Below are 21,872 nucleotides of genomic sequence, written 5' to 3'. Positions count from 1 at the left end.
GTCTGACATGCTAGAAAATCAAAGATATGAGTACTAAATCTGACCCTGTAAGATACTTGTAGCCAGTGTAGCTTTTGCAGGTAGGGTGTGATGTGGTCATGCCACTTGCAGCATTCTGAATTAGTTGGAGCTGGTACAAACTCTAAACTGGGAATTACAGTAGTTCAGCTGTTTGTTATTACAGCATGGCCACTGCAGTCAGAATCAACTTCAATGAAAGATTTATTTTCTGTCATCCCAAGTTTTTCTGTAATCCTAGGTATGTAGGTGCTAGGCCCATGCCTATACAACTACAAACAGAACTTGGTTAGCCTCCTGCACTTCATAATTCAGACAATGCTTCAATGCAGGATGAAATTTTTTCTGAATTTGCCAAGGTCTGCATTTCAGCAATAAGATGCCTGCGATTCATTTTAGCTGATGCAATCATCTTATAACCATTGTATCATAGACTTCTTGTGCAGAGGTAAGGACTTCTGGCCAAGTTACCCCAGTCACTTTGGAGACTGGGTTCAGAAACACTTTACTGAATTCCAAGGACTGCATCGTCGATGACATAAAATGGACATTCTTGTGGTTTCTGAAATCAGAATGTCCAGAAAAGAATGAATTGTGTACCATATCTTCAGGAACATTGCCTCTGGCAGAACCATATATAAGGGGCATCCCTAGGGACCAAAATTTATCTGGTAATCTCATGAAATGTGAGCTGTCATCGTCTTGTATGCTGCTCTCAACTTATAAAACTGCAATGAACTTCTCTACTCATCCCTGAATGGCCGGGAAGCTTCAGAGCTCTATAGACAGCTGGATCACCTGCTAACTTGCACCTTCAACCCGAAGGAGAAGAAACTAGCTTTACTGCCAGGTTGTACTGGGTAATAAGTAGGCAGTCCAAATAGCGGGCTTAGGGAGTGTACGTTTACTCAGAACCAGTGCGGATAAGTGTTCACACAAACATTTAATGAACATTTGTTTCCTAATTTTCTCTGAGCTACCTAGCATATAATTACCTCCATTTTATCTTTGCTGATTTATTTAGAAGCAAGAAATACCATTTATTTTTTACATTTTGGGGCCTTGTGCCAGTTGCTTATCAGCGTTCCCAGGAGTTAAGAAATCATTTGCATAGTCAGAGGGGTCACGATCTAGAAATCCTGAAACCAAAGTGCTACCCTTATATAATTAGGATGTCCTTTCTATACACTGGCCAACAGGAGGCACTGTATAACTTTTCTGCTCCCTACAGATACAGCAAAGTTTATTGCCTATAGCAGATATTCTTGTGAACAGTCAGATAAATCAGACAGACAAATAGATGACTTCTGACAGCGCCAGCTGAAGTAGCTTCTCTCAGAGTTCAGAAACTATCAGAGCAGGGGTTCTCAACCCACTCCTCAGGACACATATCCAGCCAGTCAGACTTTCAGGGTATCCACAATGTATGAGCTAAATTTGCATGCATTGCCTCCATTGTACACATCTCTCTCTCATACATGTTTACTATGGGCACGAGTTGAAACTGGGTTGAGCACCACTATTTGAGAAAGTTGACTATTCAGTGGTACCTCAATTACTATTCAGCTTATCATCAACTCTCAGGGAAAGGTGGGAGGGACTGTGTCTCATTTATCCTGCTGTCTACAAAGAACACCTATTAAAGGTATGCAATTTTCCTATGTCCACAACTACAATTTACAGCAAAGCAAAGGGATTATCTCAGGTTCAGGGTCATGTTACACCAGGGGGACAAAATATCTTCAGGAAGTACACCACCACTATATTAATTTTGAGCCAGCCAGACTGTATGTTTTCTGGTACAGTTCATGACATACAAAAAGGTTCTCTAAACCTGCTTGTTCTACTGCACTCTGTCATCTAAAGACTGATGTTCTACATACTACTACTGTATATAATTGTAAACCAAATGTTCTTAGATGCACTGCAGAGATCAATACAGTCTAATTGAATATGCTGTGTCTTGGATAGACAAGCCAATCTAGAATTAACAAGAATGAAAACAGTTAACTAACCCAATTAGAGAGAGCTTTTAGCAAAAGCAAAACCGAGCCAGTATGGGTCTTAGGAAATAATAAAAAAAAATCTTCAGTGGATGTCTGTATTTGTGACAAAATGTCAGAGCTTTTTTTCAATCCAGAGCAGAACAAGCTTTCTTCAGTGTATCCATGTACTTTTCAATACAAAACTCGTAAAAGTATGGTCTGGTTAAAATGGAAAGCTAATACCACTGCTAGCAAAAATTCTGGATGATTTTGAAGAGTTATTCTCAGAAAAATTGTGTGTATGATAGATCAGGTACTAGTTGCTTGTAAGTTCACTGACTTTCTTGACTGAAGTAATCAATATTAAGAATGTCACTTTCCAGGTAAGCTGCTTTAAAGGCAAAAATTCAGTTGGTTCAAATGATGCCTTCATCAGATGTTTAGATCCCAAGGAACTAGGAATTTTATTTTGATAGGGCTGTTTCATCTGCAGAAGTCATTTCATAAACTTAGATATTAACGCGTCCCTGGAAATTATGTAGACCTTTATCAAATCGCAGGACTAGATTAACTCTGTAATAATGAACCTTTGAGTATTAGTGATTTGGCCCTACTGCTGTGTTTCCGTGGGAAGCCCGGCGGTAGTTTTGACTCCCACCACTAGAAAAATTTTTTTTTTTAAAATATTCTAGCACCAGGGGTGTGCCCGGCAGTAATTGGGCAGAACTGTGTGCTGCCTGGCTACCGCTGGAGCCCCTACCACATGGCCATTTCCTGTCCCAGACTGGAAATTTCCTTTTACCAAGTGGCAATAAAAGGGGGCTGTGCGCTGACACCACTGTAGAGCCCTTTTTACCATGCTTGGTAAAAGGAGCCCTTAGTGCATTAGAATGTTGGTGAATAGGCTTTAGTGTTCTCCTGGACACCAGAGAACCTTTTCTACTTGAATCCCTAAGATTTTGTGGAAAACCTCCTAGTAGCGATGCAAATCTATTCTATAGGGGCAAGCAGATTAGAACATAAGAGTAGTCATAATGGGTCAGACCAACGGTCCATCTAGCCCATTATCCTGTTTTCCAAACAGTGGCCAAGCCAGGTCACAAGTACCTGGCAGAAACCCAAATCGTGGCAACACTCCATACTACAAATCCCAGGGCAAGCAGTTGCTTCCCATGTCTGTCTCAATAGCAGACTATGGACTTTTCCTCCAGGAACTTGTCCAAACCTTTTTTAAATCCAGATATGCTAACCGTCGTTACCACATCCTCCGAGTTCCAGAATTTAACTATTCGTTGAGTGAAAAATATTTCCTCCTATTTGTTTTAAAAGTATTAAAAGTTTTAAAAAGTTAGAAGAATGGTCAAGGGTCTGGCAGTTAAAATTTAATTTTACTAGTTTCCAATCTATAACCTACATACTGTTACAGAAACCAAATAGATCAATGAATAACTAAAAAAAAAAATGTATATCTATAAATCATAAAATAAACGTGGATATTAATAAATTGTACTCAGTATTTTTGGTGTTTGCAAAAGACCCAAAGACTCGAGATGTACAATATCACCACACCACCATCATCGTACACCCTACCTCCACTCTCTATTAATATAACTTCAATAATTATATCAATCTCAGTGAAAAAAAATGAAAAAGCTACTTAACTTGAGTGGGGGAGGGGAAAAGAGAGATGGGATAGTGATCTTCTTAGCGTTCTTGTAGATGATCAAATTCAAAGAATAGTACGAGTCCCCAGTCAGGTCAGTGCAATACTCTTAAATCTCAGAATCACCCTTCTTCTCCGTGACTTATAAAACTGCGGTTTTATCGCTCTGTGTCCATTGTTCATAGCTCCCTACATGGGCCACGTTTCGCCAAATTATTGGCGCCCTCAGGGGAACTAATCTATGAGACAAAACAAAATACAAAAAAAAAAACCCAAAAAATCCCGTATCCTGCTGAGGAGGGAACAAGAACTTATTTTTCGATGGGATACAGTGGCCCCTAGTGGCCTGAACTGGGAAACAGACTGGCAATCATTACTTTGAGTTTTCCCACGCTTGCGAGTCAGCTGACAGCCTATAAAAGTACTGCGCATGTGTGTGCATTTTTGCTAGGACTCAACCCGGATGGGAGTTATTCCTCCCTAAGATCAGCTGATCTGTGAGTAATAGTGTGAAAACTTTATTAATATTGATTTGAATGCTTTACATTTTACTTTGCATGTCATCAGTGTTGATTTTTCATGGAGTATTTTTGTGATTTTTTGTTTTGTCTCGTACAATAGCTCCCCTGAGGATGCCAATAATTTGGCAACACATGGCACATGTAGGGAACTATGAACAATGGATACTGAGCAATAAAACCGCAGTTTTATAAGTCACGGAGAAGGGTGATTCTGAGATTTAAGAGTATTGCACTGACCTGACTGGGGACTCGAACTATTCTTTGAATTTGATCATCTACAAGAACGCTAAGAAGATCACTATCCCATCTCTCTTCCCCCCCTCCCCCACTCAAGCTAAGTAGCTTTTTCATTTTTTTCACTGAGATTGATATAATTATTGAAGCAATATTACCTCTCTGAGGTAGGGTGTGCGATGATGGTGGTGAGGTGATATTGTACATCTCGAGTCTTTGAGTATTATGCAATACACCAAAAATACTGAGCACAATTTATTAATATACACATTTTTATTATTTATAGATTTGGTTTTTTTTTTTAGTCATTCATCTATTTGGTTTCTGTAACAGTATATAAGTTAAAATTTAATGCCAAGAAGTGCAGAGTGATGCATTTGGGGTGTAGAAACCCAAAAGAGAGATACCGAATAGGAGGGGAGAGATTAGCAAGCTCAACTCAGGAGAGAGACCTTGGGGTGTTGGTGTTGGACGATATGAAGGTGAAGAAAAATGTGACAAGGCGACAGCCATGGCTAGAAGGATGCTAGGATGCATAGAGAGGGGTATAACCAGCAGAAGAAAGGAGGTGTTAATGCCCCTCTACAAGTCATTGGTGAGGCCCCACTTGGAGTATTGTGTTCAGTTTTGGAGGCTGTATCTGGCTAAAGATGTAAAAAGACTGGAAGCAGTGCAAAGAAAAGCTACGAAACTGGTATGGGATTTGCGTTGCAAACTGTAAGAGGAGAGACTTGCCGACCTGAACACGTATACCTTGGAGGAAAGGAGAAACAGGGGTGACATGATGCAGACGTTCAAATATTTGAAAGGTATAAATCCGCAAACGAACCTTTTCCGGAGACGGGAAGATGGTAGAACTAGAGGACATGAATTGAGGTTGAAGGGGGGCAGACTCAGGAGTAATGTCAGGAAGTATTTTTTCAAGGAGAAAGTGGTGGATACGTGGAATGCCCTCCCGCAGGAGGTGGTGGAGATGAAAACAGTAATAGAATTCAAACATGCGTGGGATAAACACAAAGGAATCCTGTTTAGAAGGAATGGATCTATGGAATCTTAGCAGACATTGGGTGGCGACGCCAGTATTTGGAGAATAAAACCGGTGCAGGGCGGACTTCTACGGTCTGTGCCCTGACAAAGGCAGGGACAAATCAAACTCGGATATACATATAAAGTATTACATACCATGTAAAATGAGTTTATCTTGTTGGGCAGACTGGAGGGACCATTGAGGTCTTTATCTGCCGTCATTTACTATGTTACTATGTATTTCCGTGTAACTTTGAGTGTCCCCTAGTCTTTGTACTTTTGGAATTTTTAAAAATTCGATTTACTTCTATTCATTCTACACCACTCAGGATTTTGTAGACCTCAATCACCTCATACAATAGTTCCATCTCCTTTATCATTTTAGTTGCTCTTCTTTGAACCTTTTCTAATTCCGCTATATCTTATTTGAGATGCACGACCAGAACTGAATGCATTACTCAAGGTGCGGACGCACCATGGAGCGATACAAAGGCATTATAGTAATTTTGGTCTTATTCACCATCCCTTTCCTAATAATTCCTAGCATCCCTGTTTGCTTTTCTGGCCAACACCGCACACTGAGTAGAAGATTTCAGCGTATTATCTACGACACCCAGATTTTTTCTTCCGCGCTAAGCCCCAAGGTGGACCCTAGCATCAGGTAACTGTGATTCAGATTATTCTTTCCAATGTTCTTCATCTTGCATTTGTCCACATTAAATTTCATCTGTCATTTGGACACCGTCTTCCAAATGCCTAAGGTCTAACTGCAATATTTCACAGTTCGCACGTGTTTTAACAACCTTGAATAGTTTTGTATCATCTGCCAATTTGATCACCTCACTCGTCGTTCCAATTTCCATATCATTTATAAATATGATAAATAGTACCAGTCCCAGTACAGATCCCTGTGGCACTCCTCTCCTCCACTGAGAGAAATGACCATTTAACCCTACCCTCTGTTTTCTGTCCAATAACCAATTCCTAATCCACACCAGAACCTTGCCTCCTATCCCATGACTCTAATTTTCTCAGGAGTTTCTCATGAGGAACTTTATCAAAAGCTTTCTGAAAATCTAGATGCAGTACAACCACCAGCTCACCTTTACCCACATGTTTATTCATGCCTTCAAAGAAATGAAGCAAATTGGTGAGGTAAGGCTTCCCTCGGCTGAACCCATACTGACTCTGTCCCATTAAACCATGTTTGTCTACGTGCTCTATAATTTTATTCTTTATAAGTTTCCTCTATTTTGCCCAGGACCAATGTCAGGCTTACCGGTCTAGAATTTCCCAGGAGGCCGTGAGATTGTGATTAACATACATGAATGAGTAACAGGTCCTTCAGGCTGGAATGAATAAATCTCCCTTTTGTTCAGTGTGACCAATTATCCAAATGTCTTGAGTAACAGGTTCTTGCAGAGAGCTCTATGAGTTTCGCAAATAGAGCTAATAAAATCAAGCATTGCTTGAGCTTGCATAAAACTCTGATCAGGTGGCCCACTGCTAATCTGCTGGTTGTAGGCTACCCTTTTGCTGGTACTCTAAAATAGAAACTGGAAATTTGTGATTTGCAGACATGGGGACACCTCGTGAATCATTTTACCTGTTCATCTCAAAAGTCTAAAAAGCACCACCTTATTAGGGCCCACTTGTATAACTGTGTACAAAAAGTTTAGAAACCCCCAGTGAAACTGTATGTTTGAATGGATCCCTAAGTGAACAGAAGCTGACCACCTAAAGTTAAACAAGACATATTTCTGCAAAATTTTAATGTAGTTTTTTTCTTTTTAAAGATTCAATATAAGAAACGAATACATTTGGCAAGTGAAAAAGTTTGTATACCCTTTCAGTCAGTACTTTAAACTAGGGCTGTCCATCGATCAAAAGGTTAAATCACACGATTAACCTTGATTAAAAATTTTGATCGAATGATTGCATAAAGCGGCCCCCTCACATTTTCTCCTGTACAGTGCAATATAATTTGTAAATTCTCTAAACTGATATTTCAATTACTAAACTAAAAATAAAATCATTTATCTTACCGTTGTTGTCTGGTGATTTTATCTTTTCAATCATCTTGTTCCCTGTCTCTGGTTCTGCTTCCCTGTGCTCTGAACTCTGCTTCCAGGGCCTCCTGTCTAGTATTCACCATTTCTTTTTTTCTTCTCTCTCTTCCTACCTTAAATCCATCTTTCACATTCAATTTTCATCCATTTTTTCCTCCTTTTCAATTATGTCTAATTTCCATCTCTTCCCTTCCATTCATGGGCACCATCTCCTCTGTTCTTTCTTCCCTTCCCTGGGCATCGTCTCCTCTTGTCTCTCTCCTCTCCCCTCCCCTTCCCTCCCCTCCCCTCCAGGGGCACCGTCTCCTTCCCAGGCACCATCTCTTCTCCCCCTTCCCTTTCCCTCCATGTGCACCGTCTCCCTCCCCCTCCACAATCACCATCTCCCTTGTTTTCTCCATCACCTATTTCCAGCATCTGTCCCTCTAAAACATCTCTTTCTCAATCTCTCTCTCTCCCAGCAAATCCTCCTGTGCTTCTGAACTCTCCCCCTACATGATCCCCATTCTCTCTCTCCCTCTTTCTCCCAACAACTCTTCTTGTGTTTCTGAACCCTCACCCACAGTTCCCATTCTTCCTCTTTCTCCCAACAACTCTTCCTGTGCTTCTGAACCCTCCCCATTCTCTCTATTTCTCCCAAATCTTTTCCTCCTGAACTCTCATCTCCCTCCCCTGCGGTCTGCATTCTGCGTTCTCTCTTTCCTTATACCTGCCCCTCTCGGCCCTCTGACGTCTTCAGCGCTGCAGAACTGAAGGCATGCTGCTTCTTTCAACCGCCCAAAGCCTCTGTAGCGTCCTGCTTCCACTGACAGAACTTCCCGTTTCCCTACGGGACGCTACAGAGAGAGGCTTCATGCGGCTGAAAGAAGCAGCATGCCTTCAGTGCTGCAGCGGTGAAGGGAATTTCAGAGAGCCGAGAGGAGCAGGAATAAGGGAGGAGAGAATAAACACACCACCTCTTCTGGGCCCCCAGCACTGCTGCTGCTTAGAACCCATACCTCCACAGTTACTTCCAGGTCACAGGTGTGGCTCCACCTTCCCCCACACTGCTTGGGAACACAGCAGCAGCAGAGCCAACCCGGAATGGGACCCAGCAACTGGTCTCTGCAGCCCAGGTATGCCCGCAAATGGAACAATGGATGAGGGAGCCAGACCTGGCGATAACATTTTTAACATAGTAACATAGAAACATGATGGCAGATAAAGGCCATATGACCCATCCAGTCTGCCCATCCTCTGTAACCTCTAATTCTTCCTGTTCCTAAGCAATCCCACATGCTTATCCCATGCCTTTTTAAATTCTGGAACAGCCCTCAACTCCACCACCTCCACCGGGAGGCCATTCCATGCCTCCACCACCCTTTCTGTGAAATAATACTTCCTTAGGTTACTCCTAAGCCTATTCCCCTCTTATCTTTGTCATATGCCCCCTCATTCCAGAGCTCTCCTTCACTTGAAAAAGGTTCTTATCCTGTACATAAATGCCCTTGAGATATTTAAACGTCTCTATCTTGTCTCCTCTTTCCCTCCTCTCTTCCAGCGTATACATGTTGAGGTTCATAAGCCTGTCCCTATAATTTTTGCATTCAAGACCGCTTACTAATTTCGTAGCCGCCCTCTGGACTGACTCCATCCTGTTTATATCTTTCCTTAGGTGCGGTCTCCAGAACTGCATGCACTACTCCAAATGAGGCCTCACCAGAGACTTATACAACGGCACTATCACCACCTTTTTCCTGCTGGTCATGCCTCTCTTTATGCACCCAAGCATCCTTCTGGCTTTGGCCGTCGCTTTTTCTACCTGTTTGAAAGCTTTAAGGTCATCAGACACAATCACCCCTAAGTCCCGCTCTTCTTTCGCACACTGAAGCACTACACCCCCTATACTGTACCGTTCCCTCGGATTTTTGCGACCCAAGTGCATGACCCTGCATTTTTGGGGATTAAACCTTAGTTGCCAAATATCGATCCATTCCTTTAGCTTCGCTAGGTCCTTCCTCATGTCATTCACACCCTGTTGCAGAGTTTAGTATCATCCGCAAAGAGACAAACCTTACCAGACAGCCCTTCCGCAATATCGCTCACAAAGACGTTAAAAAGAGCCGGCCCTAGGACCGATCCCTGCGGTACTCCACTGACGACATACTTTTCTTCAGAGCAAGCTCCATTTACCACCACCCTCTGTCTCCTACCATTCAACCAATTTTTTACCCAATCAGTTACTCTAGGTCCCACACCGAGGGCACTCAATTTATTTATCAGTCGCCTGTGCGGAACCGTGTCAAAGGCTTTGCTGAAATCAAAGTATACCACATCAAGCGCCCCTCCCATATCAAACTGTTGGTCACACAGTCGAAGAAGACAGTCAGATTCATCTGACACGACCTGCCACTAGTGAAGCCATGCTGCCTCAGGTCCTGCATTCCATGTAGTTCAAGAAATGTCACAATCCTCTTCTTTAGAAGCGTTTCCATTAGCTTACTCACCACTGAGGTCAGACTGACAGGTCAGTAATTCCCTACCTCCTCCTTACTTCCACTCTTGTGCAAAGGAACCACATCCGCCCTTCTCCAGTCCACCGGGACCACTCCAGTTTTTAAGGAAGCATTGAAGAGGTCTGTCAGCGGAGCCGACAGAACTTCTCCGAGTTCCTTAAGCACCCTCGGAGTATCCCATCAGGCCCCATCGCTCGGTCTACTTTTAGTTTGGCAAGCCCCTCACGAACACAGTCCTCCATAAACGGGTCTCGGTCTACCATACATCCATCCCCTTTAGCCTTTGCTTTCTGCAGCCCTATCCCCGGTTTTTCATTCGTGAACACAGAGCTAAAATAACCGTTAAGCAGTTCAGCTTTATCCTTATCTTCTTCCACATATTTCTCTCCCTCATCTTTGAGCCTCACAATGCTATTATGGCACTTCCTCTTGTCACTTACATATCTGAAAAAGGTCTTGTCCCCCAATTTTACCATATTAGCTATCTTTTCCTCCATTTGCCGCTTCGCTTCCCTGATAGCTTTACCAGCTTCTCTTCGCTTATTTAGGTATTCTCTCCTGTCTTCATCTTTCTGAGTCTTCTTATAACGAGCAAAGGCTAGCCTCCTTTCCCTTATCTTCTCAGCTACTACATTCGGGTACCAGAGAGGCCTTCTTTTCCTCTTACTTTTATGTACTTTTCTAACAAAGGTTAGTTGCCTTTAATATAGCTCGTTTCAGTCTCTGTTCTACATCCTTCAGCTGTTCCCATCCCACTAACTGTTCCTTGAGAAATTCCCCCATCTCGGCAAAGTTAGTTCCTTTGAAATCCAAGACCTTCAATCTCGGGTGAGCCCTCTCTTCTGTTTTAATATTGAACCATACCATACGATGATCACTAGATGCCAAATGGTCCGCCACCTTGACGTCAGAAATGTACTCTCCATTCGTAAGCACCAGGTCCAGAACAGCTCCATCCTGCATCGGTTCCGTCACCCACTGCCGGATCAATTCTTCCTGTAGGGAATCTAAGATCTCTTTGCTTCTAGACGACCCTGCAGCTGGGACACCCCAATCAACATCCGGCATATAGTAGTACTTCCCCTTTCTTAGCTAATCTTGCGGATGTCTTCAATTAAGTCCCTGTCCAGTTCCTCCGACTGTGAGGGAGGTCTGTTTATCACTCCGATATGGATACATTTTCCTTTCCCTATTTCCAGTTTAACCCACAGCGCTTCTTCAGCCCTGCTTTAAAAACTTCCTTAGCAGAAGGGGCAAATGTTTACACCAACTAAGAGTTCTTCTATTTTTGTGTTTAGACATTTTTCCCATTCTTCCTTGCAAAACTCTTTAGCTTAGAAACATTCTTAGGTCTATTTGCGCATACCAACCTTAGAGCTCACCACAGATATTTTCAATAATATTCAAGCCTCATGACATGAAGGCCATTCCAAATTCTTTATAGTTCATTCCAATAACCTTTTCATGGTTGACTTTAAGGTATGTTCTGGATAATTGTCTTAGTGCTATATCTAACCTCATTCCAACTTCAGTTTCTTCACTTACTTAGCTTCTAGGATATGTTGATAGTGAACCTCATTCTTCTTTCCACATACAGAACATTTTCTGGGCTACTGGTTGCAACACAACCCAAATCCTAATGTATACACCCCCATTCTTAATAGTTGGCAAGGAGTTTTTTCAAGTCCTTTAGTCTTTTTTTCTCCAAAGTATTCTGTAAGCATCTGACCAAACAGTTCACTTTTAATTTCATCAGCAGCAGAGAAAAAAAAGCCTCAGTAATGCCACCCAGCTAGCCCAAGACTTCGGACTATAAGGCGTGGGCCCGGCATACCATCATCTGGCTCAAAAAACAAAACTCCACTTGATTCCCGTGTCTAAATTAATAACTAACTCTCTCACATCAACTAGTGGGATAACAAACGTGTACATAAGTTTATAGAACACAGAATACAGTTCAAATCAATTGCTTTCAGTTCTACTAATGCAGTTTATATCAATTCTGGTGATCCAGCCATAAACAACTTAGCTTTTAGTCCAAATGTTGTAGTATTCTGCTGTCCTCAAAATCACCAGCTGATCAACCCAACAGGGTATCCCCGTTCCTGCCTCAAGCTGTTGAAGCGTGAGGCTCTGTTAGTCATTCATTGCAAGACCCAGCATCATCATTTTGACAATTTATCATGCACAGTATTGGAACAACTAAGACCTTCCCAAAGGAGAGGAGACATGAGTCGTGCATTGCGTCAATTAGAACAGAAGTGGATATTCTTTTTTAATTCGACTGAACCAGATGGACTGAATGTCCGGGTGGAGTGGTCGGCGTTCTTCTAAAGGAATTTTTTTGTGTAGAATCTCTGCCAAACAGAATAATAAAATAGAAAATAATGCCTTGGAGAAACAAGATTTTGCTTGTTCACTTCATTTTGTTTTGATTTTTAGAAGTGACAGATCTCCCTGGACTGTGATTTGTGCCATATATTGAATGACAACAGAGTTAGAGAACACTGTGGATTGGCTGGTTTGGATCAGAGTGGGAGGGGCGTAATCTAATGGCGTTGGCATTTCTCTGTCAGTTACCTGCTTTGTTTTCGATACAGCAGACTGGACACAGGATTGCATTCGCAGATGTAACATTGAAACCCCTGATGCAGCATGTATAAATATATAAAATTATTTTTTTGCCTTTGGTACAATCAAAGCGGTTTACATATTATATACAGGTACTCCCTCTATCCTAGTGGGCTCACAGTCTAAATTTTGGTACCTGGGGCAATGGAGAGTTAGATGACTTGCCCAGGCTCATAAGCAGTCACATAAGTACGTAAGTATTGCCATACTGGGAAAGACCAAAGGTCCATCGAGCCCAGCATCCTGTTTCCAATAGTAGCCAATCCAGGTCACAAATACCCAGCAAGATCCCAAAATGTACAAAACATTTTATACTGCTTATCCCAGAAATAGTCGATTTTCCCCAAGTCCATTTAATAATGGTCTATGGACTTTTCCTTTAGGAAGCCGTCCAAACCTTTTTTAAACTCAGCTAAGCTAACCACCTTTACCATATTCTCTGGCAACGAATTCCAGAGTTTAATTACACGTTGAGTGAAGAAACATTTTCATCGATTCGTTTTAAATTTACTACATTGTAGCTTCATCGCATGCCCCCTAGTCCTATTATTTTTGGAAAGCGTGAACAGATGCTTCACATCTACCCGTTCAACTCCACTCATTATTTTATAGACTATCATATCTCTCCTCAGCCGCCTTTTCTCCAAGCTGAAGAGCCCTAGCCGCTTTAGCCCTTCCTCATAGGGAAGTCGTCCGATCCCCTTTATCATTTCCGTTGCCCTTCTCTGCACCTTTTCTAATTCCACTATATCTTTTTTGAGATGCGGCGACCAGAATTGAACACAATATTCGGGTTCCTCTTTCCCACATGCATCACTTTGCATTGGCTCCCATTAAACATCATCTGCCATTTAGACACCCAGTCTCCCAGTCTCGTAAGGTCCGCTTGTAATTTTTCACAATCCTCCCGCGATTTAACAACCTTGAATAACTTAGTGTCATCAGCAAATTTAATTACCTCACTAGTTACTCCCATCTCTAGGTCATTTATAAATATGTTAAAAAGCAGCGGTCCCAGCACAGAGCCCTGGGGAACCCCACTATCTACCCTTCTCCAGTGAGAATACTGACCATTTAACCCTACTCTCTGTTTTCTATCTTTTAACCAGTTTTTAATCCACAATAGAGCACCACCTCCTATCCCATGACTCTCCAATTTCCTCTGGAGTCTTTCATGAGGTACTTTGTCAAATGCCTTCTGAAAATCCAGATACACAATATCAACCGGCTCCCCTTTATCCACATGCTTGTTCACCCAGTTCACCAGGTTCTCAGCCCATTGCATTAACCAATAGGCTATTCCTTCCTTTTAGTGGTGAGGCATAGCACCAAACCAGATTTGAGTTTAGGTTTGTGGACTTCTTATTAGATTTGTTTTGTGTCTTGGCGTCTTGGCAGAGACATAATGTTCCCATTTCACAACTAGGCTTTGTAGGCCACTGCATGTGAGACATATATCCCACTCTTTTGAGGGCAGGTACAAACTATGTGGGTATCAAAATAAACTCCCACACATACCTCCCTTTGAAAAGGTGGAGACTTCAGTTCTATAGCCAGTACCAATATTGCCTTCCTTACACTGCTGACTGATCAAGTATTACCACCACCAGAGAAAGCAGTAATAGGGATGCAGAATGCGTGATTACAGTACCACTGTTGCTCTCTCTCTCTCTTTTCTTTCTAAATATGAAACACACAAGGGCAAGAAAGAGCCACAGCAGAATGAACCAGGCATGCACTCCCTGTGTACCTGTAGTGCTGTACTGGTGCTGTCTGATCTCCAGGGCTGCAAAAAAATGGATCAGGGTTCTCCAGGTACCATCAGCTGTGGCTCTCAAGCATTTCTTTTTCTTTTCTTGCTGAAAACAATTTGGCAAGACTAAAACACTTCATTATTATTAAAAATCTTAACCATGTTTCTAGGGCAATAGAAAATCCCCAAGGATCAGTAGAGTTAAGCTCTTTATTATTCTAGGACAGATCAGCTTTCTTCATGAGTGGTTGATTAATCCATTTATGTTGCTCCCACATAAAAAAGGTGGAATCCACATGACATGACTTCTTTTGCCAGCTAATCAGTAGTTAATTCCTGGATTTGCCCTATTTAAATGCTAATTTAAAAACAAATATTTTTAAAAGCTTGCCTCAGATTATATATGCAAAGGCTTCATCTTTTGCTGCCAATATAAACTGTCAGCATTAGAAACAAAGTTGCTGTTATGCACAAAGTAGCCCCAGTCTGTTCACTTGTACCTGCCTACCATCAGAAGACATGCAATATTTTCCCTACCCTTTCCTACCACAGCATGCTTGAATTCTGACACTGTATTGGGTCCTATTACACATGCTGAAGTCTTTTCCAGGAGTTCACCACCACCTTAAAAGGGAAGTTTAAAAAAATAATTATGCAATTCTTTAAATAGTTTAGTTTTAGGCACACCATTTTAAATTGTTGAAATACAAAAGCATTGTTTCCTGTTTTAGCTAATTTTGTGAGGCTTTCTCAGAGTAAAGCTAGCATAAAATTTTCATAAAATTATTTCTAAGGGGGTCTGAGATGGTTATAACAAGACTTGCCTTCAACTGTTGTCTTCTTGATTCAGTAGCATCTACAGGAATATCAACAGACACAATGGGTTCACGAAGCTCCGACATAATTTCTGCAACCTATATGTAAACAGTAAATTTTATGACAATGTATCATTCAACATTTGACTTTGTCATATATGCTTGAGTCAATGAATGCATGAACTACTAACTTTTAAAGGGCATCTATACAAATTTTCTTTTAAAAGTATACATATATAGAGAAAAGGTACAGTATTAAGCTAGTTTGGACCCTGATGATACTGAAGAAACCCTTCATATTAAGAAAATATGCTATTCCATTAAAACCACCTACACTGGCTGCAGTAGGAACTCCATAGTCTGGAGTTGTCATGGTCAAAATAAAAGTCAAGAAATTCCATGCACACTATTCCCCTGTTCCTTTTAGCATCATGTATTTTTTTTCTTGATTTTTAGCCTAGCTCCCTATAAGGAAAAATTATGTCTCATCTGATCATCATCTTTCCTTAGTCGCAGCAGACCAGTCTAGAAAGTAGTTCTGTGATATACCCCTTAAGGGTATCATACAGCCATAGAATGTTCAGTATTTCAACAGTCTTAGATTGAAGGTTGTTGTCTCTTGAACTGGGCCATGAAGTCCTGCTTGTTAGAGGATGTTTTAACATCGAGTCTGCTTTGTTTTTCAGAAAGCCGATGTTACTTCCCTTGAGAAAGTCGGTGGGCGAAACAGGTCCCTGTCAGGAGTATCTGCACTGTGTGTTCAACAGCCTGGCAAATTTTGAAAGCTAAGTGACCTTTACATTTAATTTTGAGCATATAAAGTGATTTATTTTCTGTTTGAACACTATGAAGCAGGCATTAAAAAAATATTAAAAAGTAAAAAAAGACTACAAAATTAAAATTGTGGTTTGGAAAGAGCACACAAATGCAAGGTTTGGAGGAGGTTTTGGTTAATGATGAGCATGAGCCTGGAGAGTGCTTTAAAGATTTTGAATGAAAACTGAGTCAAAGCAACCGGGTGTTTTTTGAGGTCTTTCCTCCTGCCAGTGATGGTTCTTCCAAACATCACTCCATAATAGGAAGAAGGGAGTCTCTACAGTGTGTGTTTTGGATTTGTGAGTACCAAGGATTCTGTAGAAGAGTTTAGTGTTTATAGCAGTATTTCAAATAGCCAAGCAATGGTGCTCATGATTATACTGATGATCAACACTGATTAGTCAACCCCAAAAGGCATATCTAAATCATACCTACATCAACATGGTAGAGGCCTGTGCTCTACCGACATGCAGTTCTTTCACCAAGTCCGGAGGTGTGTCAGATACAGACTGCAGAAGCTTGAAAACTACCAAAGAAGCAACAGGGCGGGTTTCTGGACTGGACTGGTAGGACTAAAGGAAAGAAATTGATCAAAACAGACAAATTTTTCTTCCTTAGCATCCATACCAGACCAGTCCATAACTAGTGGGATGTAGTAAGGCTGCTCCAAAAAAGCGTGGGACTAAGTTTAAGATAAGGCGTTATTGTATGCTATGTCCTTCTACAGCTAAAGGAGAAACAGATTCCAAAAATTAGGAAGAAAAATAACACTCTGGAAAGAGTAAGTATTCTAGATGTCCTTTGCTTGAAGACAACTCTACTTCAACACAGAAGACTAAGAGGCATATTTTCAAAGCACTTTGGGAGGCTAAGTTCCATAGGTTTCTATGGAACTTTGGGAGGCTAAGTGCTTTGAAAATATGCGCTTAAATGACACCACCTTCTAAATTTTTGTTTATCCATTTATTCATTTTGATTTTCCTGTTCTCTCAATATGCTGTTATGAACCAACTAGCTATGGTGTTTTATCAATATATCCTATGTTAATTTACCTTTACGGATTTATTCATTTAAGCATTTACATATGGTCCTTGTCATTTATATTAAATATCTTAACTTAGTTGTTTATGGAGCAGACATATATGGCACACCTTCTGATTTACACCAGAATTAGTATTTCTGAATGAGATTTTTAATATTTTTCATCTTTAATCACATAGTATGCTAGAAACCTGAAATTGATATCATTGGAATGCATTTGTTCCACTGGAACACAGATGCATAATTGGAATCCAAAAAGGGGAATTTTCAAAAAAACAAAAATGCCCAAGTCAGAATAACCCAGACATCTATCTCATGTGTATTTTTGAACAGGAAATACATTGAGATTTCTTGTTTGAAAATACATGAGATGGGCATCTGTGTGATGGAAATGTCCGGCATAAACAGCTATTTCACAAACTGAACAAGGACATAGACATCTGTATGGCAGCATTCAAACAGACATCCATGAAGAGCAGAGGGACAGCCTAGTGGTTAATGCAGTGGACTGTAAACCAAGGGACCCATGTTCAAATCTCACTTTAACTCTTATTTTGAGAGAAAGGGTCCTATTTTCTCATGTCTTGGGAATCCCAGGTAAAGTGTCAGAATTTAATAGAAGAAAGAAATCAAAACTCATTTATTGAGGCCTATAACAGTTCCTAATTTGTTCAAAATTAATGGTACAATGTTATGATACGCTGGAATTGGGGTATTTAGAATAATGTATATTGAGAAGTAAACCATTGGGGGCTCATTTTCAAAGCACTTAGCCTTTCAAAGTTCCATAGAAACCTATGGAACTTTGGAAGGCTAAGTGCTTTGAAAATATGCCTCTATATGTGTCTTGAATTTGTTATTAATGTGATTGCATATGCGTAAGTTTTATTATTGTGTATGTGGTTTTGTAATCCACCTAGAACTGAGGCGATAGTATGGAATATAATTTTTTAAGTAATAAAATTTGGAATTGTAATCCACTCCGAACCTATTTTAAGGTGTTGAAGGAAATATTTATTACATTTGTACCCCGCGCTTTCCCGCTCATCGCAGGCTCAATGTGGCTTACATAGTAACAAGAGAATATAATCTGTAGTATCAGAATCAACAAAGGAGGTATGTGATAGGACAAATGAACAAGGAGTAAATGGGATAGAAGAGGTGTGAGAGAAAGGATAGGTATAGGTAAGGAGGTGGGAACGATAAAAGGAGAAGTTGGGAAGAGCATGGAGGGTAAGAAGGTTGGTAGGAGATATTTTCTGAGTCATTGTTGTTAATGATTGGTTGAACCGGTAAATAGATGGATTGCTTATGGTTGTTTATGGTATGTCAGATCATTCGGGTAAACCCTGTTTGAATAGATGGGTTTTCAATAGTTTTCTAAAGGGAAGATATTCACTAATTGACCAAATGTATCTGGGTAGAGCATTCCAGAGCTGGGATCCCAGGTAGGGGAAGTTAGATGCATGGTAGGTTTTGTACTTTAGTCCTTTCCAATTTGGAAGGTGCAGGTTAAGGTATGATCGTGAAGATGTTAACATATTTCTGGACGGAAGGTTTAATAGATTGACCATGTAACTTGGTGATACTCCATGGATGATCTTGTGGATTAGTGTGATGGCAACCTTCTTCTCACTGGCCTCCCGCTTAACCATCTATCCCCCCTTCAATCTGTCCAAAATTCTGCCGCACGTCTTATCTACCGCGTGAACCGATACTCTCATATCACCCCTCTCCTCAAGTCACTTCACTGGCTCCCGATCCGCTACCCTATACAGTTCAAGCTTCACCTTTTAACCTTCAAATGCACTCAATCTGCAGCCCCCCAGTACCTCTCTACACTCCTCTCCCCGTATGTTCCCACCCGTAACCTCCGCTCTCAGGACAAATCACTCCTATCTGTACCCTTCTCCACCACCGCTAACTCCAGACTCCGCCCCTTCTGCCTCACATCACCATATGCCTGGAACAGCCTTCCCGAGCCCATACATCATGCGCCCTCCCTGCCCATCTTCAAGTCCTTACTCAAAGCCCATCTCTTCTCCCTTGCTTTTGGCGCATAACCACCTTCCCCACTCATGATACCTACACTGACTACATAGTTTGTAACCTTTAGATTGTAAGCTCTTTTGAGCAGGGACGGTCCTTCCCCATGTTAAACTTGTACAGCGCTGCGTAACCCTGGCAGCGCTATAGAAATGCTAAGTAGTAGTAGTAGTAGTAAAGTTGACTCGTTCTCTAATAGGGAGCCAATGAAGTTTCATATGGGGGGGTGTTGCACTTTCGAATCTAGGCTTCCCATAAATAAGTCTAGCTGCCGTGTTCTGGGCAGTCTGAAGTTTTTTCATAATTTGGGCCTTACATCCAACGAAGATACTATTACAGTAATCAGCGTGGGTGAGTACCGTGGATTGTACCAAGCTTCGGAAGGTATTCAAGGGGAGATAAGGTTTCACACGTTTCAACATCCACATCATGTTAAGCATTTTCTTCTTGATGGATGTTGCGTGGTCTTCAAGGGATAAGTATTTATCCAATGTGACTCAAAGGACTTTCAGATTGTTGGATATAGGAATTGTGACATCAGGAGTGGTGAGAGTGGATGGAATGTGGAATAGTGGGAAGAGAGGATTAGGCATTGAGTTTTATCTTTGTTCAGTTTCATTTTGAAAGCGTTGGCCCAAGTTAGGATTTTCATACCTTTGGTTATTTTGTTGGAAATTTCTGCCAGGTTAGATTTGAAGGGAATAAATATGGTAATGTCGTCAGCATAGATAAAAGGGTTGAGACCATGTTTGGAAAGGGATTTAGCCAAAAGAATCATCATAAGGTTGAATATAATTGGGGATAGAGAAGAACCTTGAGGCACACCAGCTATAATGGAGCCTGGTATCCCCTTTCAGTTTCACTTTCAGGGGAGAGGGGAGAAGGGAGACAGCGATGGACCACAACCACTAGGGGATTAAGGAAGTGTCATACCTTAATCCCTCCAATAGACAGCTGCACAATCAGAGCACCTTTTTGTACCTTGGACGCTCCTGAAACAAGTCTAGGAACGTCCTTTTTAAAATTGGATGTTTCTTCCCCTTCAGTAATCGCTGTCAGATGTCCTGATTTTGGGCCCTCCCTGGTTGCACCCAAAACACTCCCCCTTGCTATTTGGACATATGACAGTGTTGGATTGTCCAAACCCTGCCATTGCAAAATTGGGATTTGGACGTTTCAAGCACATGAACATGCATTTTAGGTCATACATATGCTTCAAAAATAAGTGCCATGGATTTTTTTTTTAACTTTTAAGTTATTTCAGTGTTCCTTCATGTCTGAAAAAAATGTTTTAATGTGTTTCAGCCTGCACCACCTCCCCCTATCAATTTGAGTGGCTCTTGTTTTAATTATTCGATTAACCACGTTTCTAGGGTTTGCTCCTAGCAGTGATTACTTATATTTTATTATTATTTTTTTATGACATCATAACCCTTTCTGCTGTTAACACATTATATATAGTCTTAGTTCCTTTATATGTCATTGCTACAGTTTAGATTTTGTTTGATCATGCAACTTCTGGCATTTAATTAGGTTGATTGCTGGCACACTAACTGCTTGAGAAATAGTGACTGGTAAATCTTTTAAAAACTTTCCATCCATTGCAGCAGCTCACCTAGACTCTTTAGCTATTCCATAACACCAATTCATTGTTTTACCCTTCTTTAGCCTATACCTCAGTGGTGCTTCCATTTTATAAAGCACTGAGTAAATATAATGTTCTTTTGGGGATTTTACTACTACTACTTACCATTTCTAAAGCACTACTAGACGTACGCAGCGCTGTACACTTGAACATGAAGAGGCAGTCCCTGCTCGACAGAGCTTACAATCTAATTAGGACAAACAGGCCAAAAGAGATAAGAGAATATTAAAGTGAGGATGATAAAATAAGGGTTCTGAACAAGTGACTAAGGGTTAGGAGTTAAAAGCAGCATCAAAAGGTTTCCAAGATGGTGACTCGATGTTGAGTGTGAGCGATCGAGCTACTCTGGATTAAGAATTGTTACCACGTTTATTTCCTAAAATGCCTCATACCAAGAGGAAAGGAGCGGTAAAGAACCCACCGCCATCGGTTCGTACCTCTTCGCCTATCCAGACAACGCTTGACCGCTTTACAACAAATTTCACACAAGATACCGGTGTCCAGCCGGTCGCTGTGAGTGCTGACAAAGGAGCGTCGACCCACCAGGCAATAGAAACAACTCTTTCGCCACCGGAGGTTAATCGCCCACCTTGCCCAGCTCATCAACGGGAGAGGGGGGTCAGAGCCGATTGCTTCGGAAGACGAGGGCGACGGATCTGTTAATGGCGGCTCCCCCCCAACGAGAGCAGAGGAATCATTCTTGGAGCTACAAGCTCCCCAGGTGGTGACGCTGGAATTGATCTGGAAAGCCATACAAGACCTCACAAAAACAGTAGCGAATTCGGCCTGGGAGACCACATCACTTGTGAGTAAAGTTAATGTTTTAACTGAAACTGTGGAAAATTTAAAAACAGATACAACAACTAGAACTGATTCGATGGAATCGGAAGTAGCGACACTGAAAACGATTAACACGGCTTTGATTAAAGATAAGCTGGTGATACTGAGGAAGATTGAACAAATGGAAAATTTTAATAAACGTCTGAATTTAAGGATATTGAACTTTCCTGTAATAAACGGCCTGAGCCCGATGGAATTATTTCGAAAGTATTTCACTGAAAATTTACAATACTCCCCATTTCATATTCCTCCAGTAAATAAAATTTACTATATT

The 21,872-nt window shown here is 41.2% G+C and overlaps 1 protein-coding gene across 1 annotated transcript in view; it reads right to left on the bottom strand.

Moving 5' to 3' along the window:
- NCAPG (non-SMC condensin I complex subunit G) overlaps positions 1-21,872 on the bottom strand; it is a 260,290-nt gene that overhangs the window by 140,620 nt on the left and 97,798 nt on the right. Inside the window, 1 exon segment of the mRNA XM_030191225.1 lies at positions 15,220-15,309. Coding sequence (XP_030047085.1) covers positions 15,220-15,309 — 90 coding nt within the window.

The sequence above is a fragment of the Microcaecilia unicolor genome, chromosome 2 (genome assembly GCF_901765095.1).
Source record: "Microcaecilia unicolor chromosome 2, aMicUni1.1, whole genome shotgun sequence".
NCBI classification, from domain to species: domain Eukaryota; kingdom Metazoa; phylum Chordata; class Amphibia; order Gymnophiona; family Siphonopidae; genus Microcaecilia; species Microcaecilia unicolor.
Note: the sequence above shows the minus strand (reverse complement) of the source record. Positions and strands in the feature narration are given on the sequence as shown.